The sequence below is a fragment of the Myotis brandtii genome, unplaced genomic scaffold (genome assembly GCF_000412655.1).
Source record: "Myotis brandtii unplaced genomic scaffold, ASM41265v1 scaffold384, whole genome shotgun sequence".
Lineage (NCBI taxonomy): Eukaryota > Metazoa > Chordata > Mammalia > Chiroptera > Vespertilionidae > Myotis > Myotis brandtii.
Genome location: NW_005364745.1, coordinates 1,055,396 through 1,078,439, shown reverse-complemented (window position 1 = coordinate 1,078,439; position 23,044 = coordinate 1,055,396). Strand labels below are relative to the sequence as shown.

Below are 23,044 nucleotides of genomic sequence, written 5' to 3'. Positions count from 1 at the left end.
TGAAAATGAGATTCATTCTACCTTAATTCTTTCAACTGTCACTTTGGTATTTTTCTAAAGAGGAAAGAGAGATGCTGTGATCTCTTTGGGTGGCATCTCCTGAATTATCGCTAACCTTTGACACCAAACGCAACCCCGTAACCTGTTCTTGTGCTAACTGCGTGGAGAAGGGAGATTTCTCAGGAAAACAAAGGGAAGGCAAGTTGAGAGGCAGGAGACAGGCTGCTGAGGTCCTGGAACGTGAAGGGTGGGCTGAGGAGCAGAACCGGGAATACGGGATCAGTCTGGTTCCTGCCCTGCTGCTCTCTTAGCCTCTAACCTCAGGCAGATCCTCGCTGATGTCTGTACCTCGTTTCCTCTTCTAAGAATGGGGATAACCAGCCCTCCCCTTTCTCCAGTCTCCCTGCTGCTTCAGGACATTGTGGTGAAGAGCTTAGGAAGTGCGACACTGGAGGGGACTTGTAAAAACACGTCAGGGCCTCAAGACCTCATCGTTGGCCCATCTCCTGCGGTCATGGCTGAAAGGGTTTTGGGGCAGACTGGCCTCAAATAGGGAAATTCCGGTGGGCTTGTTGGGGGTTATTTCCTCTGCCTCCCTTGGAGAACATCTAGGAGTGCCCCCAGCTGCTCCCCACATGGCCCGAGACCAGCTCTTAGGCTTACAAGAACAACTGGGCAGGTTCAAGTTTCAGCATATAGCAAGCCCGTCTCAGTAGTGCTGAGGGCATTCACAGTGATGCCAGCCCGGCGGAGGGGACAGCAGGGAGGTGCCGACCCCAGGCTTCAGGCCAGGCAGCTCCAAACCTGGCCCAGAGGAAGGAGCTGACAAGTTGTTAACTGTCCCGATCCCAGGAGCTGGCCTTCTTTCCCTGTTTCCCTGCCCGTGGCTGAGTGCTGGGTCAGGAGAGCCACGGCCATGTAACTTCCGTTTTCTCTCCTGCCTCAGCCATCACAGAAACCATCGAGATCCCGCAGTTCATCGGCCGCAGCTACCTGACTTACGACAACCCAGACATCCTCAAGAGGTAATAATACGTGTCAACCGGCAACAGGCACCTTATCTCTCTGGGGGTAGATTTCATAATCGTTTTCCCAAGGCTTTTCCTTATTTTATGAGCCAGAAGATAATTCTCAAAGAGGGCCGTTTAGCCATGGCCTCGGGGGAAAACAACCACACATCATAAACATAGAAACTAGAACAAAACAAAACAAAAAAACAAACTTGAAAGAGGCAGCCTTTCAAACAACCCAAACCCTACCAAGGAGGTTGCCTGGCCTTGGGTTTTCCAGTCCTCACATCTCACAGTGCCAGGCTTATGAGTGATTCCCCAGTCAGGGCAATCGATTTCAGAGAGAGAGAGAGAGAGAGAGAGAGAGAGAGAGAGAGAAACATCAATGACGAGAGAGAATCATTGATCAGCTGCCTCCTGCATGCCCCTCACTGGGGATTGAGCCTGCAACCCAGGCAGGTGCCCTGACTGGGAATCGAACTGTGACCTCCTGGTTCATAGGTTGATGCTCAACCACTGAGCCACACCAGCTTCATGCTGCTCTTGACCAGGGCCTGACACTTTGCTGCGAGCTGCAGCAGAGGTCCTGGTGCTCCCACAGCTCCAGGGACAGTGTCAAGTCCATGTTCTACTTCCCATCTTCAGCAGCAAAGGTCTATGTCCTCCGCAGCCGGCCAGCTCAGCGAGGGCCCCTCAGCTCTCTTCATGTGGACAAGGCACACAGAGGTGCCCAAGTCACCATCCTGGCTGGTAGGCCCTGGTGACTGAGGCTCTAGTACCCCCCTCCCTCCGGCTCGTTCCCCTCCTCCCCCTTTTCCCCTGCCACCCCAAGCTCCTGGTGTGGACTAGCCTCTTACGTAACCATGGGAAGGCTGGCCCTTGGCAAGTCCTCGACCTGAGGAAGCTCGTCTTTGGTCCTTTCATGTTGCCTCTTCTTTTTTGCTCCCTCACTTCGTTCTCTGTAGTTTCGAGTCTGCCATCCCCCACAACACCGCCAGCACCATCCTCGGATTTTCCTTCCTCTTCAGGTTGACTGTTTCCTAACAGGCTAAGGCAATGCTTTAAGCTAAAAGCACCCAGTTTGTAGGGTGGAGGTGGGTGGCTTTTCAAGGAACAAAGTTGAGAGACGTTTTCCTGGGGCATTGGACAAGCATTTCCTTGGTGACTGAAGCCATACCAGGCGGGCGGCCATTGCTTCATTTCTCTAGTCCCAATAGGGATCATGTAGGTGGTCATGGTGGGACCTTAGGCAAGATGGATTTCCACCAGGAGACACCCTCTTCTTTCTTCAGTCCTTTTCTCCAAAGATGGCAGGGCATTCAGTCCCCAGAAAGCAGGGAGGGTGTGAAGGGGCCCAGGTCGTCAGCCCCTGGATGCTTAGCGAGTGGCACTGGGCGACAGGAGGCACTCAGTGGCCCTTGTGCCACATGTATGTATGTGCATGAACACATGCATGTGTGTGAAGCCGCAGGCAACAGTCGAGTTCAGGTCTGTTTCCGTTAGATGCCTTTGGCTGCAAGTAACAGAAAACTCAGCTCACAATGGCTTAAGCTACCTTAAGGGTGTTTATTATTCCACGTAACAAACAATCCAGGCTTAGACTGGATCCTGGTGTGACTAATTCAGAGAATCAGCTGGATCATCAAAGACGCACGTCTCCTCTGTCCTTTGGCCTTGTTATCCTCAGTGCATTCTCCAGGGGTTACTCCCTTCCTGGTTATAAGATGGACATAAATCAGGCCCATCTCCAGCAGAAATGAAAAAAACAACCCTTTTTTTCTCATGTGACTCCTTTTAAAAAGAAAGGAATCTTTCCTAGAATCTTCCTGCTGCATTTCCTCTGTCTCATTGGAGAACAGCGGGTCACGTGCCCATCCCTAAACCACTCCCTGCAAGAGAAAGGGAACCGTCATGTTTGGCTGCCACCAGTCAGCGTATCCCAGGCGAGGGGGGAAGGCGGGAGCCTGAAACAGGAGACTGGGGAGAGCAGGCCTCTTGGGAAAGGGCCAGAGCTGGGGACTCTGAACCTGGCCTGGTGGGGAGTCACCACGTGGCCCTGCTCCTCCCTCTCCGCTCTGAGGCCCTGGTGGGAAGGCAGCCGCGGTCTCCTGCCTCGGTCATGCTCGGAAAGCCTAGACAGAAGTCCCCTCCTGTTCACTACTAAGTGCATCCACAGCTCCAGGTTTGTGGGACAGACAGGGGATGGTATAAGTGACAGGAGAATAGAGAGACTTTTCCTATGGTGCCATGTTAGTCTCGATATTAAATCACAGTTACTCACTGCCTTTTACTTTATGACCACATACTTGCTCTTCTCCCTGCAAAACACTGGTCACTTTGGAGCAGTGGTTCTCAACCTTGGCTGCACATTAGAATCACCTGGGAATGTTTTTAAAATCCTGATGTCTGGGCCTCAACCTCCGGAAATTCTGTTTCTTTGTTATGGGGTGGGGCCACAACATTAGTAACAAAGAAACAGAATTTCCGGAGGTTGAGGCCCAGACATCAGGATTTTAAAAACATTCCCAGGTGATTCTAATGTGCAGCCAAGGTTGAGAACCACTGCTCTAGAGCAAGCATGTTAAACTCGAGGCTAACACGGGCCAAATAAACGAGGCATGTGGCCCGCGGCTGCGAGTTTGACATGCTTGCTTTAGAGAGACTGGATTTCTGAACAAGTCTAGGCCCAGGAATTGATAAGAGCTCAAAAGCCTGTGATCCTATTCCCAGCCATGGCTGCAGGGCCGGGACCTGCCAGAGTACCTCTCCTCTCCTCTCAGCCTCTCGTCCACCTCCGCCCTGTCTTCGCCGCAACACCTCTCATCTGTCACTCTGCCTCCTGCCACCCACCCCTCTGCCCTCAAGGAGGGTCACCACCAGAGCTGGCCGTCCACAGCCACCATCGTAGCCCCAAGAAGCTGCCAACTTGAGGCTCTTGGAAATGACAAAACCCACTTTCTATGGGGGAGCGGGGAGCACTCCGTGGCAGGACAGGGAAGAAGGAGGACTGGCGTGTAGATTGGGGTGCAGCCTGGGACCTTGGAGTTGACGAGAGCCTGCTTAATCTGTGGCTCACCGCGTGCTCTTTCGGGGGTCGCGCCGCACCTGGGACGGAGACGGCTGCAGAGCGAGCAGTCCGGCTGTCGGACCCGTGGCCTGACTCGCAGTGGTGACGCCCGCTCTCAGAGATGCAGGCTCGTCCTTCCACCCGGCTTCTCAAGGCCGGCGGACGAACCTCAGAAACGGATGCTGGGGACCACGAGTAAGTGGGGGCAATTGTTTGTGTGTTTCCTCCAGGGTGTCCGGATCAAGGTCAAATGTGTTCATGAGGTTTAAGGCGACGGCCAGAGAGGGCCTGCTGATGTGGCGGGGGGACAGCCAGAGGCCCAACAGCGACTTCATTTCCCTGGGCCTTCGGGACGGAGCCCTGGTGTTCAGGTGAGCCCTCCCCCGCGTCACCGTGCAGGTCATGCCAGACAGGGAGGCAGAGTGAACCGAGCCTTGTCTGCTGGAATGACCGGTGCCTGAAGCTCCAGGCTGGGCCGAGGCCCTGGCCTTTCCTTCCGGCGTCCTCCTTCCAGAGCAGCGGGCAGCCAGCCGTCCACAGCCCGAGGGCCAGGTCTGGCCCACCACACGTTTTTGTCAATGAAGTTTTATTGGAACGCTGCCATACTCATTCATTTGTATTCTGTCTCTGACTGCTTTCATGCTACAGGGGCACACGTGAGTAGTTTTATTTATTTTTTATTTTAAAAAAAAATATATATTTTTTTATTTCAGCAAGAAAGGGAGAGGGAGAGAGAGATGGAAACATCAATGATGCGAATCATTGATCGGCAGCTTCCTGAACGCCCCCTACCGGGGATGGACATGTGCCCCGATTGGGAATGGAACCGTGACCTCCTTACCACTGAGCTATGCCAGCCGGCACACTTGAGTAGTTTTATTAGGGACTGTATGGCAAAGCCTAAAATGTTTGTTATCGGTTCTTACAGAAGAGTTTTGTGACCCCTTTTGTACTGTTTCTGCCATGTGCTCCCCACTTGCAAATGGGGACTTGGTACAGCTGGGGTGGCCCTGAGTACAGGACTTGGTACAGCTGGGGTGGCCCTGAGTACAGGACTTGGTACAGCTGGGGTGGCCCTGAGTACAGGACTTGGTACAGCTGGGGTGGCCCTGAGTGCAGGACTTGGTACAGCTGGGGTGGCCCTGAGTGCAGGACTTGGTACAGCTGGGGTGGCCCCAGAACGGAACTTGGTGCAGCTGAGTGTGGCCCCGAGTACCCGGCTCAGGGCTCTGGCTCAGGCAGCGTTGAAGACCCCGGTCGGGAGACCTGGCGTTCAGTTCTGACCATGCTCCCTGTTAGCTGTGCAGCTGTGGGGAGGAGAAAGCCTGCTTTCCAAGCTCCCACTACCAAGAAGAGCAAAGCACAGATTTATTTCTCAACAGATCGACCCCACATTTGGCTTTTTTAAAATGCTTCTTGGGTGATACTGGTAAGGAAGTCCCTAAAGTTCTTAGCCCTTTTCAGTGAACTTAGACCGCTCTCAAGTTTTCCACTTGAGTAGCTAGGAAACAGCTAAAGGATCCCGACCCGACCACTTCTCCCCACCAGCGTGGGAGAGGGCTGGGTTCCCACGGGGCCCGGACTGACTTGTGTAACAAATAGGAAAACGCATCCTCTACCAGGGTGGGGAACATCGGGCCCATGGGCCAGGGAAGGCTGGTGAAATCATTTGGTCTGGCCCTGCCAGGTTATTAGGGGTGAGTTAATTAAATGTTTGACCAGATATTGCAGGCTAATATTTAAGTTAATAATTTTGTAAGGCCCGTGAATGATGCTATAAATATCCAAATGGCCCTTGGAGAGAAGAGGTCCCCCACCCCTGGATCTAGACCAATGGGTCTTGAAGTCTGGTCCCTGGACCAGCAGCAGCATCGTCACCTGGGACCGTCTTAGAAATGCAAGCTCCCAGGCCCACCCCGGAGTGGAAAAGCACTAGGAGAGGAGCTTGTGCTGTTTCCACCATTTCTCTAGGTGAGTCGGTGCTCACTAAACCCTGCAAGGTCTCTAGACCACCATCTGCTCCGTAGGGCAGGAGTTTATCCGGCTTTCCTTCTTTAACCTCCCTCTACCCCCCCCCCCCCCCCCCCCCCCCACACACACCTCTGGGGCCTAGCCTAAGTGCTCACTAAATCATTTCAATTGGAATAGACAAAGGTAACTGAACAAGGGAGAGGATGAGACTTGGTTCTGGGCTTCTGTGGGCAGGCGCTGGCCCTCAGAGCCAGAGTAGGATCATGGAAGTCTTTCCCATTTGAATAAAAAGCATCTTGGGAGGAAATGTCACTTATCCAACATCGCACTGGCCCCTAAATAGCAGAGCGTGCTCAGTGACGAGATCCTGGGACGGCGGGGGACTTTTGAGAGACCCCTGTGGTTGAAGGCTAGAGGTTGGCCGATGAGAGCAGTCCCACCATCTCCGCGCCCTTCCCCCCTGGCCCCAAGGTCAAACGCCAAGCTTTTCACACCCCAGTTTCAGGCTGGCTGCTGTGCAGCCATTTTCTTGTGGTTTTCCTGTGGTTAACCTCACCAAGGCCTCAAGTTCTTGATTGTGCCCAGAAAAGGGAATTGAAACAGTAGCTCAGCCGTGGGTGGGAGGCCAACTTCCCCCGCTAAACCACCAGCTAAATCTATTCACCGCTCGTCCCAGCAGGACAGGGGACTCATCTGCTCAGGGCCACCTTGAATCCCATGGGCCCTGGCCAGCTCCCCCACAGGCCCTGTCCAGCCCCCCACACCCTATGAGCACCCTTTCAACAACTCCACTCCATCTGGAACTATTTCCTATGTTACTGTGTCTTTCTCAGGTTTTTGAAAATTGGCCCTGTTTTTCTTTGAAGGCTGGAGCTCTGGTTGTGTTCTGTGCACAGGGCACACAGCTCAGCCCCTCCCCGGCCTGCCCCTGGGCCTCGGCCCACAGCTGCTGCTCCGCTGTCGCCTGCCTCCCAGCAGGTACCTCCGATACAGATGCGTGGTGCCCCGCGGGAGGCTGGCACGGAGCCGGCTAGACCGCAGGCCAGTGGTTTGAAAGCGGGGAGCTTGTTTCAGAGGCGGGTTCCTGGGCCCAGCCCGCAGACTCGGATGGAGCAGGTCTCCGTGGGCGCCACTCTGGCAGGAAACAATCCGGGACCACGCCCTGGGAAACGGGTCTGAGTGGTCAAAGGCATGAGCTCCAGAGCCAGACAGGCTGGTTCCCAGGGCCACGTGACCTCCTGCGAGTGACCGGACCTCCCTGTGAGAAGGAAAGGGTTGGTGGTGAGGGTTGGATTCGTTTATTCTAGCAAAGGGCTTAGTGCAGGGCCTAGAATAGCTAGTTATTAGAGATAATGAATATCAAACGTATTTCCCTTGGTCAAGTGTTTGTAAGTTCTAAAAACCCCTACCTCGGATTGATAACATAAGGAAGTTAGCACAGTAGGGAACTAACTGCTTCACAAAATGGAGCTATGATTATTGTTCTTGTTTTTAATAAGACATAGGCCCCGCCTGAGAGCAGCTTACATTGGGGGAGCTGAGAGAGTGGACTGGTGTTTGGGTAGAAAAACCGTGTTTGAGGTTTTGGTGTTTGACCCAGGTCCAAAGCGAACAATAGAAAACGTAAGATGGTAAAATATATTCTCAACTTTCTTGACTTCTTTTCTTCACCGAAATGCTGCTCCTTTTGCTACTTCGGTGCTCGAAGCCCTTCTGGCAGAGAATGAGTGAGAGCAGTGGAACTCGGAGAGAAACCGTCTGTGGCTTCTGTGCGAGGTTAAGTAGAGGAAGAGGAATCAGAGTGCGCAGCTGAGTGCGGTTTTCTGTCCCGGTTCCGTTCCGTTTGGGTTCATGGTTGCACGTGGGGCAGAAGACCCAGTGAGCAGGTTCTGTGAGGATCCCTGGCCTGATCGTCTTTCCCGCTCATTCTCCATGTGACCTTGGTAACATTTCCGTGCAGCGGAGAAGGGAAGAGATCTGACCTTGGCGGGTGCCCTGCGCTGCAGTGTAAAGGGCCCAGCTAAGTAGAATGTGGCCACATGCAGGCGGCCGATGGTTTCCCGAGGCCTCCCCTGGGGGCTTTTCCATGCGAGGGGATTAGGAAAACCTGCACCAGGATAACCACTCATGCTGACCACATCCACAAGTCCTTGCTGGCGAAAGCAGACAGGCATTTTTTTTTTTGTTCATTTTTTTCACTCATCCTTATGTATTTCCTTTTTTAAAAAAAAAAATTGAGCTATAATTTACATGAAGTACACACATGTTTGATACTTTTTAAACGTGTAAACACCTGTGGATCCCCTACCCCCCCCCCCATACACAGAACAAGATACAGAAGAGTTTTCACACCCAAGAAGGCTTCCTGTGCAGCAAAGAGAACCACTAGTCTTGGTCATGTATGACTACTCAAAGGAAAGAGAGGTGCAGGGTGTCTGGGAAGCAGGAGGTTATGGGAGGGCCTAAATCCGAGGAGTGGGGGTGGGCTGGAGAGCCAGGCCCTGGAGACGCCAGCAGCGTGTGGAGGCCCCGTGTGGGCTGATGCTGGAACCCGTCTGCCGGATTCAGGGCTGCCCCAGCACAGCCTGTCTCCGAGTGGACAGGCGTGCCCTCGGGCTGCCGAACAGGAGGGAAGCCCCGCCTTTGTCCAAACACAACTGCGAAGGTTCCCACTCACCGGATTCCACTCCCGTTCCAGCCCAGCGTCCCTGCAGCTCTCCCCGGGTCACCTCTGCTCTGCGCGCTCCTGACCCTTCTGGTTACACATTTACAGCCTGTGGTTTGCGCTCGCACAGGACTGCTCTCCCGGGAGAGGCCCCGGAGCTTAACTCTCGGTGCAACTTCCTCCTGCCGCCAGTTCCCAGGGGTGCAACTTCCTCCTGCCGCCAGTTCCCAGGGGTCTGCTGCCCCCGTCTGCGAGCTGCATTAACACGGCACATGCCTGGGGTGGCGGGGTCATTTGTGTGGTTTCTACTCTGTGCTGTGCTCTGTGCATGTGTTGTCTGACTGAATGTTCCCTACGGCCCTTCAGGGCAGGTATAATTAATCACCCCCACTTTCAGATGAGGATCACAGGCTCAGAGAGATGAAGCCAATCGCCCCAGGGCAGGAGCTCGTCACTGGCAGGAGTGGGAATCAGGCGGGTGGGTCTGATGGATGGGTCCCTGGACCCCTCGCGAAGCCGCACAGCCACTCAGCTGCGTGTCTGCCAGCCAGGCTCAGCCGCTGCGTGGTCAGGCCTTGGCCACTGAGTAATGAAATCTGACAACTCCCCTCCAGGCTGCTTTGCACAAGGAGCCGCCTGATGTGGGAAACTTGCTGGGAAAACAGTGGCGCTTTCAGGGTCGGGTCGCAGCCTCCTCGCTCAGGGTGTCAGGTCACCGAGTTCTGTTCTGGGTTAAATATCAGGCGCTGGGACTCCTTTGAGCCTCGTTCTTGACGAAAGGACCTGGGGCGCTTTCCCTGGGGAAAGCCGGGCGCTGTCGGTTCTCGCTTTTGTCTCAGGCCAAGTGCGCACAGGAGCCCAGGGCCGAAGCCAGGGCCTCGCATCCCTCTTCCTTGGCCGGTGGAGGACAGGAGAGAGTTGTCCTCTCCCACCACGAGGGGAGAGCTGTTCCGGCTGGGAGTCGTTTCCTCCCCCAGCGTGATGACCGAGGGGAGGGCGGGGCACGGCCCAGGCCCTGCCTAGGCCTGTCAGTCACTCGCCAGCTATTGTTGGATTCAATTGGATTAGAATAATCGAATGAACACTGGACTGGGAGGGATATGTCTCTCTGGTAAACAACCTGTGTGTGTCCTTTGATACCCTCAGGGTATCGGGGCATCTGGAAGCTGAAATAGAAAACAGAAAGCTTCTGAGTGGACCCGGCATCAGAGTAAAATGCGGGGGAGGAGGGACAGATAAAATCCCAAGTTCAAAGGGATTTTAGGCAAATGCCTTTCATCTCTTTGGGGCTCTTTGTTTTGCTTTTTAAAAAGTGAAAACACATTTTATTTGGTTTCCAAGAGCTGCCATAACACATTGTCACAAATTGGGTGGCTTAAAGCAATAGGAATTTATTCTGTCCGGGTTCTGGGGAAAACATCCTCAGGTGAGAATTAATGAAGTCTACGTGCAGGGGTGGGCAGGGGTGCTTCTTCTGCGGAGCGGTGTGGTCTGTGCCTCTAGGCCAGGGGTGGGCAAACTTTTTGACTTGAGGGCCACAATGGGTTCTTAAACTGGACCGGAGGGCCGGAACAAAAGCATGGATGGAGTGTTTGTGTGAACTAATATAAATTCAAAGTAAACATCATTACATAAAAGGGTACGGTCTTTTTTTTTTTTAGTTTTATTCATTTCAAATGGGCCGGATCCGGCCCTCGGGCCGTAGTTTGCCCACGGCTGCTCTAGGCTCTCATGGCCGGCAGTCCTTGGCTCACAGCTACATCACTCCAACCTGTCTTCATCTCCGCATGGCATTCTTCCCTGTGTGTCTGTCTTTGTCTCATGAGGACACCAGTCCGACAGGATTTAGGGCTGTCCTAATCCACTATGACAGGGGTCCTCAAACTACGGCCCGCGGGCCACATGCAAATACAAATATTGTATTTGTTCCCGTTTTGTTTTTTTACTTCAAAATAAGATATGTGCAGTGTGCATAGGAATTTGTTCATAGTTTTTTTTTAAACTATAGTCCGGCCCTCCAACGGTCTGAGGGACAGTGAACTGGTCCCCTGTTTAAAAAGTTTGAGGACCCCTGCACTATGACTTCATTTTAACTAACGACATCTGCCAAGACCCTATTTCTAATTAAGGTCACAATCTGAGGTTCTGTGTGGATGAGAATTTGGGGGGACACTATTCCAGCAAGTATAACACATTACAAATGATAAAGCCCTTCTTGTTCCTGATGCTACACGGATGCTTCTGACCATGGGCCTAAAGATCATCAGCCGTGAGGACATTATTCTGAGTGAAATATGCCAGTGACAGACAAATAATGTAGGATTCTACTTATAGGAGGTACCTGGAAGTGGTCCAACTCATAAGGTGAACAGGAACATGGGGGTTGCCGGGGATGGAGGGAGGGGGAGTGAAGAGTTGCTGTACAAGGGGTGCAGAGTTTGAGCTTTGCAAAATAAGGAGAGTTCTGGAGAATGATTGTACAACAAGGTGAGCATATGTGGCACCACCAAACTGCACACATAAAAGTGGTTAAGGCGGTAGGTTTGATGTTATGTCTACTTTGCCACAATTAAAAACATATTTGGTCATTCCTGGCCCAGCGTGGAAACCTGATTGCTAACATTGTTTTGTTTCGGGTGGAGGAAACAGCATTCTGAGTTCATAGACCTTTTGCCACGAGGTCGCTGTGAGTGAGTGTCTGCCTGGGCGTCAGTGTGTGACTGTTCTGTCTTGTTCTTCTCCAACGCCCTAGCTATAACCTGGGCAGTGGTGTGGCATCCATCCTGGTGAACGGCTCCTTCAGCGATGGTCGGTGGCACCGGGTCAAGGCTGTTCGGTGAGTACCTTCCACGGCGCAGGACAGAGCAGAGCCCAGCAGCGGTGGGACGTGCTCTCCAAGTCCCTTTAGTCCCATGTCCTCTTCCCCAGCCTTGCCTGGCCTCCCACACTCCTCATCCAGGGCATTTTGCTACCAACTCCCACCTGTGCCCTCCACTGACAGTGAACTCCCAAAGCTTCACTCACCAGCGGCTTTCTGGAGAAATTATTTATATATTTATGTTAATCCTCACCTGAAAATATTTTTTCCCGTTGGTTTTTAGAGAGAGTAAAAGGGGGAGGAAGACAGAGAAAGAGAGAGAGAAACATCGATGTAAGAGAGACACATGAGTTGGTTGCCTTTCTGCACGGCCCCAACTGGTGACCGGGGATCGAACCTGCAACCTAGGTACGTGCCTTTGGCCCTAATCAAACCCATGAATCTTGGGTGCACTGGCCAACACTCTATCCACTGATCCACACTGGCCAGGGCTGGAGAAATAACTTTTTGATGGCTACCTGTAAGAGGGCCCCCTATTTAGTGAGATCTGGGTATCACTACTGGGATGAAATTTGGGGGCATATGGACTTTGAGGAAGGCTCCACATCTCATTATGTAGGCAGTTGCCCGCTTTTTCTTTGACATCACTTCGCCTGAACCTCAAAAGCTCTGTGTATCCTGCCCCTCACAGAAGTCACTACCCTGATTATGTCACTCCCTTAAAATTATGGTCTTGCTACCTATGTCCATATTCCTAACAATATATTGAGAAGTCAAATAGCAGGCCCAAATGGAGCAGTGTGAAGAAACCTCAGTCTTGCCATGTTACTGCAGGTTCCAGGAGATGAGCCGAACAGAGGTTTTTATTTGGGTTCCCTGAGAATTTACCACAACCCTTTCTGGGGAGGTTAGTGGGTGAGGTCAAAGGTGAGGCTTGGGAAACATGGGGTCACCAAGGTCAGTTTCTTACTCTGCACACATACAGCCTATAGTGGGAGTAGCCTTGCTGGACCCCACTCTCTTTTCCATGGTGCCTGCCTTTGATACCCTAGAGCAGTGGTCGGCACACTCATTAGTCAACAGAGCCAAATATCAACAGTACTTCTTCAAAACAGACTCGCCCAGGCCGAAAACCGACTTCTGCGCATGGGCCATGAAGTTTCAATCGCACTGTACGCGCACCTGCACGTGGTATTTTGTGGAAGAGCCACACTCAAGGGGCCAAAGAGCTACATGTGGCTCTCGAGCCGCAGTTTGCGGACCTCGGCCCTAGAGCAAGCATGTCAAACTCAAAGACTAGCATGGGCCATATAAACAAGGCATGCGGCCCGCAGGCCCCAAATATGACATGCTTGCCCTAGAGGAGGTGTGAGGACACAGAGGCAGATCTGTGCCCATCAGCTGCCCACATAGCATAGGAAGTCCTGGTGATACTGATTTTGATGAAGCCCAACTCTTGACTTGTTGAACAAATGATATAAATATTAATATCATCAGAGAGATAAAAGAGGTTATTTTCATAAGAAACAAGAACTGTTTGCTGTAGAAAAGGAACATTAAAAGACCAATAAAGAAGTGCAGCCTGGGTCGGTATCCCCCACGAGAGCTATGGACGCAGACGTGCTTTTTGAAGAAGCGCAGGGCTGGATGGTTTGGGGAACCTGCAAAGCCCTTCCACTCCACTGTCCTCGGAGTCACTTTTGGGTGATTCTTTGGGTCCTTTCAAAACTTCTAAGCCAGCGGTTCTCAACCTGTGGGTCGCGACCCCTTTGGGGGGTCGAATGACCCTTTCACAGGGGTCCCCTTAGACCATCGGAAAACACATATATAATTACATATTGTTTTTGTGATTAATCACTATGCTTTATGTTCAATTTGTAACAATGAAAATACATCCTGCATATCAGATATTTACATTATGATTCATAACAGTAGCAAAATTACAGTTATGAAGTAGCAACAAAAATAATTTTATGGTTGGGGGTCACCACAACATGAGGAACTGTATTAAAGGGTCGCGGCATTAGGAAGGTTGAGAACCACTGCTCTAAGCCATTCTTTGTCCTTCCCTAGAGTAATCCTCCACCTGTGAAACCTACTTCATGGTTTCCCATTGTACTCGAAATAACATACAAACTCACCATGTGTTAATTCTTCTCTGGTTCCCTCTCACCTGCAGGATACGTTCTCACGAAGCTCTATGTGCCCTGCACCCTCAGCTCTGGCTTCCTCTCTGTCCACTCAGCTCTCACCTCCAGAATTCTCGGTGCAGTCTGCATCAACCCCTTGTCTTCTCTCTCTCTCTTCATAGCGACTTCCTGTTGGCATCTGCTTCCTCCTGCACTTGACCTACCCAGCCTTCAAAACTCATCTCAGGCAGACTCCCTGGGGGAAGCTTTTCCTGACCCTCTCTCCGACTCCTGTCACCCCACAGGGTGCTGGCGGTCTTCCACCGTCCCGTGGTGACACTGAGTTGTCATTTGTAATTTGATTGTTTTGTCTTCCTCAGTAGACCTAAAACTCCTGGGAGCCAGGAATGTGTTTTTTGTTTTGTCTTCTGTTTTCATCTTTGCAGCTCTATCATTTAGCATAGTGCCTGGTGCAGAGTAGGTCCTTTCCTACATTTTCATTGAAATGAATTGAACAATTGAATGAAACTCCCGAAATGGTGGTGGATTTTTCCAGGGACGGTCAATCGGGAAAGATAACTGTGGATGACTACGGGGCCAGAACAGGAAAATCACCTGGCATGATGAGGCAGCTCAACATCAATGGAGCTCTGTACGTGGGTAAGTGACCTTGGACCAGATCTAAGTTATGCCCTTTGGGTGTTACTCCTCCATTGGCCGTGCTGGGGCTCCTTCAAGGCATGTGCTTCCCTGGACCAGCCAAATGCTTGGAAATAGGAAGCTCTCCAGAGAGTCCATTCTCCCTTTTCTGAACTTCTGACTCATGGTGAGGGGGCAGGAAGCACTTAGAGGCCTTTGTGCTTTGGATGGATCCACCAGGAAAACCATGCTTTTCTTGTTATAGAACAGGAATCTGCTAAATATAGCTCCGAGAATTCCCTCCAAGGAAGGAGGATCTGTTTTCCTGGCCCCTTTCAGAAGTAGAATGAGTAGTATTTCTGTAAATAACTTAGAACCCGCTAGTGCACACATGTAAGTATGCAAAGATGTCTCCCTCCGTATGCTTTCTACACGTGGACTTAATTGAAAGCACTCAACATCCGTGAATTTCTTTCAGCTTAAGACAGTGGTCAGCAAACTTCGGCTCACAAGCCACATTCGGCTCTTTGGCCCCTTGAGTGTGGCTCTTCCTAAGCCTTAGGCGTTACCCTAATTAAGTTAATAACAATGTACCTACCTATATAGTTTAAGATTAAAAATTTGGCTTTCAAAATGAATTTCAATGGTTGTACTGTTGATATGTGGCTCTGTTGACTAATGAGTTTGCCGACCACTGGCTTAAGATGACAGCACCTCTAACTACACACTACATTTTGTTGATATTATACAACATTTCAAAATTCACCAGATTTGGTTTGAAGTGACCAACTGGGTCAGAAATCACACACAATGTAGGTATTTATAGCCTCTGGCTGTGTATCAGATTGAACCAAGTCAACCTGTTCCTTCAAGGATAATTCTAAAGTAGATGTGATGCACTGAGCCGTTCGAGGGACCCACAGTCCTCACGTAGCCTGTCAGCCCAGGGACACCTTGGTCAGCAGACTCTCAAGTATCCGAAGGAAACACGGTTCCCTGTGGCTCACCCCATCTCCCTCTGGCTCCCCGGCAGGTGGAATGAAGGAAATCGCCCTGCACACTAACAGGCAATACCGGCGAGGCCTCGTGGGCTGCATCTCTCATTTCACCCTGTCCACCGATTACCACGTTTCCCTCGTGGAGGACGCCGTGGATGGGAAAAACATCAACACTTGTGGAGCCAAGTAACACCAGCTGGCCTTGCCCAAGGGACGGAGCCTTCTATCCTGAGAATCCCGGGGGCCCTGAGACCCTGCCTGATGCCCCGTGCCATTCACAGAGGCATGGGGGCCAGGTGTGTTTCCTCTCACCCAGGAGAAAGGACACCTGATGAGAGCCTGGACCCAACATAGGAGTCTCCGTGTGGCCTTTCCTGCTGGCACTGCGTGCGGGCCACACCCCATGGAATCCTCTGTGTGGGAAGCATCGAACATTGTCTGTTGACTGTGCAGTGGCCGTCAGAGATCACACATGAAGGCAAATTCCGGAGCCCGTCTGCTGTAGTCAATGACTGTGTTGTGATTCATCGTGCAGTGAACTAAGAAAAGAGAGAGAGACCCAAAGGGCAGTATTAAAATATTCCTTTCCTTCCCTGACTCATGACACTTACTGACAGCAGAATGACTGTGTGACCTTGAACCTGGGATTTCTCACCTTGGCCCATGGAATATCAGGATTAACCCCTTCCACTCCCCACTGGCTGGTTCAATGTGCTCTGACTATTCCATGAAAATAAGGAGGAGAAGAGACTAAACATAGAATCATAATGCTGCCCCTCCTTAATGAGAAATCCCTACTTTTTATAATGCTAATCTAAAAACAGGCACCCCGATTTTGTAGCTGTCCTTTTGTATGTGTATATTTTTATAGCAGCTGATAGTCCACACAGTATAATTTTGCAACTTTGAGTGGACAACCCTGAATTCTTGGCACAGTTCCTAAAAATTTTCTCCCAAAGGAGACTTGTGGGGGCCCTTCATGGCACCAGTGGGGTAGGTAACTGGGGGTGGGCAGTCTCTTGGAGAGCTGACCATTCTGTTTTGGTAAATGGTGACCGCTCGAGGAAATGGATCTGAAGCTTCCAAAATAAGCAGATTAAAAGATACATGTGTTCCTGAGGGGGGTCACTGTCATTTTTGTTTTAAGAGGGGAACCTAATCTAATAAAAGACAAACATGCAAATTGACCATACCTTCGCTATGCTTTAAGCCATGCCCACCAGCCAATCAGAGCAACTATGTGCAAATTAACCCAACCAAGATGGCAGCCGGCAGCCATGGAGCTGGAGTGAGCAGGAGGCTTGGTTGCACCAGTGATGGAGGAAGCCAAGCTTCCCGCCTGCCGCAGCCGGCTCTGAGCTCCACTGAAGGCAACAAAGTTTCAATTACAGAAGGTAAATAAATCCCAGAATAAAAAAGAAAAAAAGGAGAGGCTGGGAGCTTCCATCGCTGGGGGGCTTGGCCAGCTTGAAAACGGCCCTCAGCCCCTCACCCAGACTGGCCAGGCACCCCAGAGGGGACCCCCCACCCTAAAGGGGGTGTGACCAGCCTGCAAACACCCATCAGCCCCTCACCCAGGCTGGCCAGGCACCCCAGCAGGACCCCCACCCTGATCCTGGACACCCTTCAGGGCAAAACAGCTGGCCCCCACCTGTGCACCAGGCCTCTATCCTATATAATAAATGGGTAATATGCAAACTGACCCTAACAGCAGAACAACTGGGAATGACTGGTCACTATGATACACACTGACCACCAGGGGGCAGACGCTCAATGCAGGAGCAGCCCCCTGGTGGTCAGTGCGCTCCCACAGGGGGAGCTCTGCTCAGCCACAAGCCAGGCTGACGGCTGCCAGTACAGCGGTGGTGGTGGGAGCCTCTCTCGCCTCCTCAGCAGCGCTAAGGATGTCCGACTGCAGCTTAGGCCTGCTCCCCGCTGGCAAGTGGACATCCCCTGAGGGCTCCCGGGCTGCCAAAGGGATGTCTGATTGCCAGCTTAGGCCCAAAACCCTGGGGAGCGGGCCTAAGCCAGCAGGTGGTCATCCCCCGAGGGGTCCAGGGGGCACGGGGGGGGCGGGGGGCCCCCCCCCCCCCCAGTGCACAAATTTTTGTGCACCGGGCCTCTAGTGTTTATAATAAACTTGAATCAAGGAGATGAAGAAGGGTAGAGCTCATTCACTTAGTCATTCATTCATTTGTGCAGGTGTCTGAACCCTGCACAGGCCCATCCAGAAATGGGTGCTGAGACAATTAGTGTCCCTAAGGCTGTACTGGGGTGGGGGTTGGGGGCGGAAAAGCAGGAATGCTTCCTTCTGAGCCAACGGCTGTCCCTTTGCCATTCACGCACATGACGATGGAGACAGCTGGCTGGCAGAGTCCCATGACATGACTCGCCAAGGGAAAGGTGAGATGCACGCTGCCCCCAAAGAGCAGGGAAATATGATCCAATGCACACAAGAGCCTATGTTTAGTCCCAGTCATGACTCACCCTTGTTTGTGCAGCATTCATTCAGCGAAGACTTGGAGCTCTGTGCAGAGCACAGCTTAGGCACATTCAGAATTCTATAAAATGAATAAATAAACCAGAGACACTCACCTCGTGCTTTAACCTCTCCCTCCTGTCTTTGGGCTCCTTTGATGACCAGGATCCTCCCTCCCTCCCAGAGGAATAATGGTAACAACAACAACAACAATAACAATAATTCATCCTCTCCTACACATGTCTCCTTGCGTGTGCAGTTTGGAGAAAAGCCACGTGGTATGGTAGCAAGTGGGTTTTACGACCTCCCAGATGCCCTCCCCTCATACCTGTTCCTTGAAGGCAGCTCAGGCCAGTGCTTCCCAAGATGTAAGAGTTGCTTTCATAGCACATTTTGAGTCAGTAGCCTCCAGCCAAAAATATCATCGTGATTTTAGCAAAACATCCCGCTGAGCTGAAGCCAGAAGAGCTGTGTTGTAGATGAGCTATTGTTCCATGCGAGTGTCATCCAGGGAAGAATGCAGTGACCCAGGGATGCGGGCTGGGGGCGGGGGTGTTGAAGCAGATGAGAATCCTGAAGCACCGACTTGGGTGGGATGCAGGAGGGGCTGAAAGGGAAGGGGTGACAGACACCATGATGGATTCAAGGCAGTAGAGATCCTGCTGGTGAGAGGGCTGCAGGGACAGGGACCCAAGAGCAGCTGGTCACATGGGAGGCTCTGGGCAGGAGAACAGGGTAAGAGAACATCCCAAGCCAGGAGGAAGGTTCTGTGACCCCCTCAGTGAACAGAACCCAGGAGATGCGGGATGAGTTGATAGCAGAGGTGGTTGTGAGGATAAAAACTTGTCCTGAAGCTGAGGGATTAGACCCAGGTTCAGAGGCGGGAGAGCTGAGATGGGCTGAGCCTGGGTGTGTGGGTCCCCCGTTTTCTCTCTAAGTGCATCTGCTATCTGTATGTACAATAATGCCACATGGCAAACAAACACAGACCCCAGGGGCATACCAGGGTAAGTGTTTGTCGCTTACGTGCCTGAGTGTTCACCTTGGCAGCTCTGCCGATCTTGGCTGGCTCGACTAGGCGCTTCTTCTGGTCTCGCTGGACTTGGTCCCTGCATAGCAGTTGGCTAATTTAGGATGGCCTTGCCTGAGACGGCGAGGTGACTCGAGTCAGCTCCATGTGGCTCTCACGCTCCTCCTGGGACCCGTGGGAACCCGACATGCCCTTTGCATGATGATGGAGGAGGGTAAGGGCACTAGAGGGAAGGTGTAAGGTCCTACACAGCTGAGGTCTGGAACTGCCACATCCTACGAGTTTAAGTTCATAAGAGATGAAAATACAGACTCCGCCATCTATCATTACCTGGCAAAGGGCATGGATACAGGGAGGGTGATGCAGTCATGTGCTGTTGGGAGAAGGGGTGCAGTAGTCCTTCTGTGGGGACCCTTGGTGGGGGACGGGGGTCTGTGAAGTTCTCAATGATTGGTCCAGCCAGGCCAGTCCAATGGGGCAGCATTTATCCCTCCCCACCCCCCACCTCCTCTGCTGCCTCCCCGTTCTCATTCTTCCACCTGCCCACCTGTCCACCTGTCCACCTGTCCTCTGCCACTTGCACTTGGGGGTCTGTGAAGTTCTCAATGATTGGTCCAGCCAGGCCAGTCCAATGGGGCAGCATTTATCCCTCCCCACCCCCCACCTCCTCTGCTGCCTCCCCGTTCTCATTCTTCCACCTGCCCACCTGTCCACCTGTCCACCTGTCCACCTGTCCTCTGCCACTTGCACTTGGTGATTCCGAGGAGGTGGGATCTGTGCTGGACTTCTGGGCATCGGCTCTGTGGGGGCGCATGTTGGAGAAGCTGGCTGGGCTCCTGGCCCTAGAGAAGTTTAAGGAGCAGCCAGGGAGCTCTCAGGTTCACACAGTCCGCGCCCTGCCCAGGAAGGCCCGCGTGAAGGACGGGTTCCTGGAAACCTTTGTCCCACCGGCAGGACCTGGGAGAATTCCCCAGAATTCCCCTTGTGTTCTGAGCAAGGATGGCTGGGGGGGAGAGGGGGTGGGGGTAGTGGAGGGGAAGGATTGTTCTTGCTTTTCCTAGTAACACTGACGGCCACACCCCCCTATTTCCTCTGAGCCCAGTCCTGGGGTTCTCTCGGGAAGGTCTGCGGGGCTCCCTTGTCCCCTCGCTGCTGCCCCAGAAGCTGGGAGGCAGTGATGACCGGCCTGCCAGGCACCACTGGGAGCCGCCTGCTCTCCGCCCCCTCGCTCGCCTCTCATTTCCGGAGCCCGTCCTGTTCCAGCCCCGGCTGCTCCAACACAAACAGGCCCTGCTCTCCCTCCAGCAGCCCTGGCCCAGTGACCAGCGCTTCCTTCCGATGGCCGCCCCGCCCTCCGCCCGGCCCTCCCTGAGTGGGAGGAAGGAGCTCGGAAAAGTGCCCGGAGCTGGCGGCCAGATCTCCACTTGGAGGAAACACTGCATTTTTCACCTTTAACCTAGAAAAATATGGTTCTCAGAAAGCTTGTTTTTAGCACTGGGAGTTCCCAGAGGAGGAAGCATGGGGAGCAGGAGGGGCCCGCGGCCTCTCTCAGGCTCCACAGCGAGCCCTGGGCCCAGGAGGCTGCCCCCGGGAGGGGACCCCTGGCGGCCTGGGAGGCCCAGCCCTGGGGACGAAATTCAGGCGAAGGCCCGAGGACAGGGGCTTGGACAAAGCAGCAGCTGCCTCCCATTCCGTCCCTGCTCTAAGCCCCGGCCTGGCCAGGAACACACCGAAGCTGCCCTGGAAGGTGGAGGGGTGGGTGCAGGTGGCCCTGTGACCCTCAGGCCCTCGGCTGAGTGGGGTGTGTGGTGAGCTTATCAAAGGCGGGAGAGGGTCCTGCAGGACTAAGTCCCCCAGCGCTGCCACCCAGAGGAGCCCAGAGAGCAGAGGACGCCAGCATAGTCAGAATCCCCAGTGAGGGGTGTGAGTGCTTGGGCCCACCCCGCAGGTCTTGCCCAGGGTGGATGGGTCACCCCCCTGTGTCCCCACCAATGCCTTCCCTGAACACAAAGGGAGAGATGCAGCCCCGCCTCCGCCACCCTGAGGGGGAAGGTCAGGGTCCCGCTGACAGGTGGTGGCCAGGCCGTGGCTTGCAGGTGGCTGTGCTCAGGCCGCAGAATGACTACGTAATCCAGCTCAACACATGGCGGCTCTGGGATCAGCCTGTAAGCAACTGCGCAGCCACCTCACATCCAAAGAATGTTCTTCGCAACAGCCCTCCTTAGCCGGGGGCCAGAGCCCATGGGCACGGCCTGCGTGACTCGGGAGGACGGAGGTTGGCCAGAGAGCCCGGGTTGACTTGCATGGTCCCACCACCACGACGCTTCACTGAAGCTTCTCTGCCCGTTACCCTGACCTTTGGGTGCAGCCTGCCCTGGGGCTCCCCGTCCACTGTCTGGCAGTGTAGTCCTGTGGGTGAGGGGGTCTGGGCACAGGCCAGTTCCTCCTCACAGCTCCACCTCTGCCTCCTTCCAAAGTTCTCCTACTGCACGGACCAGGGGCTGAACAAAGCTGAGAGCACAGACCAGAGCTGCTCCATCAGAGTTGGGGTCGGGTTCCCCAACAGGCCATGAGGTCTCGGTTGAAGTCTTTGCCCCTCTCTCCTTTGCTTTCCCGCCATGAATAACCTCCAGCGCACCGGGGCGCTGTGGCAAGCTCTTTCCAAGCAGCGGTGAGCCCCCCTGGGCAGAGCCTAGCCCTGGGCCCGCCACGACCCGGAGGAGCAGGCCAGGCTGCAGGGAGCGCCCTGCCTCTCCTCCTCGTCCTGCTGGCCTTGCCGAGACATCTTTGTCCTAGACGGGGCGCTGTGGCAAGCTCTTTCCAAGCAGCGGCGAGCCCCCCTTGGCAGAGCCTAGCCCTGGGCCCGCCACGACCCGGAGGAGCAGGCCAGGCTGCAGGGAGCACCCTGCCTCTCCTCCTCGTCCTGCCGGCTTTAAGTGCCTGGCTTCCAGGAGCTCTCGTCTTTTCCTGGAAAGACGTGAGGGGGACGCTGCTTCTCTGTCTGTCTATCTTCGTCTCTCTGACTCGCTCAAGTTCCACATGCTTTACAAAGACCCAGACATCTCCGAACAGGCGGCATGGCCTCCCCTCCGGCCCCGGCTGCCCACCTCCCAGCCGGGGCCCAGCCCGGGGCATGGCCTCCTGGGACAGCCCAGCGCTAGAGGCTGCAGCTCCCACGTGGCTAAAAGTTGACTTCGATGGAGGCCCAGGGAAGCTCAAAAGAAATCCGCTCCTGCAATGCACTCACTTAGAAACAAAAGTCACCGGCAGCAGACCAGGGGCTCAGCTGCAGGAGCCTGCGAGGAAACTGGCCGAAGGCAAAGCAAAGAAAGCGTCAGAGCCGAGGAGAGGGCTGTGCTGTGCGGCTATGAGGCCTGCTGCACGGCCTCAATTAATTACATGCATCAGTACATTCATAGCACGTACATATATATGACAATCCACTCATTCACACAGGACAATGTCTGAAAGGGTAGAAAGTAAAATGTTCAAAATGGCTAAAGCTGCGGAAGGAGATGGCGGGAGCTTTCTCTTTTTCCTTGTACCTGTTTTCATGTTCTTCAGCGAGCCCGCAGTGACTCTCTTGTTCTGTCCCCTCGGAATGTCATCTTGCGTCTTTGGAGGACTGGTCCTCCCTCACTCTAACACCAGGCGCTGGTGAAAGTGGCCTTGACCTAGTGCCTCTGCCCGGCCACGTGACTGGAGCAGGCACGTGACCCGGCCAGGCCAATCGCGGTCTTGGGTGGGGGCTGGGAGGAAGGGTGCTGTCTCCTTCATGGTAAGGCTGGCCGCTGGGAGGAGCCTGGAACCACCGGCCCAACTCTGCAAGGAAGTTTGGGATACAGAGAGGGATGTGTGTGACTTGAGGGAGGAGCGCAGTCTGGGAATGTCCAGGGCTCACCTACCCAGAGTGGAGGCCGAGATCAGGCAGGGGTTGGCTCCCATAGAAGCAGGTGGCTACCCGGGGAAGACAGGTGGGGAAGGAATGGACCACTTGGCCATGCAAATCATCGATTGGAAGGACACAGAGAACCGTACCCAGGAGGATGAAAGACACTTTAAAGCGGGAAAGAGGTGCGGAGGGGGGTGGCCTGTGGGTAGGAGGGCTCTAACCTGTTGGCACTGGTGCGTCTGAATTGGTTTGGAGGCGTTTACACCTGCAAGGCGCTGGTCAGAGAGCTGATGTGGCTGAGGTTTCTCAGGGGGAGGCACACCTGTTCTGTGGGGAGCAATACTCA

General features: G+C 53.5%; 1 protein-coding gene and 1 long non-coding RNA gene across 7 annotated transcripts in view; one reads left to right on the top strand and one right to left on the bottom strand.

Moving 5' to 3' along the window:
- Nucleotides 1-16,416, top strand: part of EGFLAM (EGF-like, fibronectin type III and laminin G domains) — a 144,457-nt gene extending 128,041 nt beyond the window's left edge. For 2 of the 3 annotated variants that reach the window (XM_005872576.2, XM_014544870.1), the window contains 5 exons: nucleotides 947-1,025; nucleotides 4,308-4,448; nucleotides 11,466-11,549; nucleotides 14,217-14,320; nucleotides 15,333-16,416. In XM_005872576.2, coding sequence (XP_005872638.1) covers nucleotides 947-1,025; nucleotides 4,308-4,448; nucleotides 11,466-11,549; nucleotides 14,217-14,320; nucleotides 15,333-15,487 — 563 coding nt within the window. In that variant the 3' untranslated portion in view covers nucleotides 15,488-16,416. Of the gene's footprint in view, nucleotides 1-946; nucleotides 1,026-2,939; nucleotides 3,193-4,307; nucleotides 4,449-11,465; nucleotides 11,550-14,216; nucleotides 14,321-15,332 lie in introns of those variants that run through there. The other variant, XM_005872578.2, reaches the window with a different exon arrangement.
- On the bottom strand, nucleotides 15,751-22,474 carry LOC102258442. Of its 4 annotated transcripts, XR_001363366.1 has the most exons (6): nucleotides 22,352-22,474; nucleotides 19,513-19,606; nucleotides 18,803-18,920; nucleotides 18,105-18,383; nucleotides 17,785-17,858; nucleotides 15,751-15,836 (listed from the first exon to the last, which is right to left on the bottom strand). It is a non-coding gene; the product is annotated as an uncharacterized LOC102258442 (long non-coding RNA). The 4 variants fall into 4 exon arrangements; XR_001363363.1 differs by lacking the exon at nucleotides 22,352-22,474 and having other exon boundaries at nucleotides 19,513-19,808; XR_001363365.1 differs by lacking the exon at nucleotides 22,352-22,474 and having other exon boundaries at nucleotides 18,819-18,920; nucleotides 19,513-19,808.
- Nucleotides 22,475-23,044: the final 570 nt, after the last annotated feature.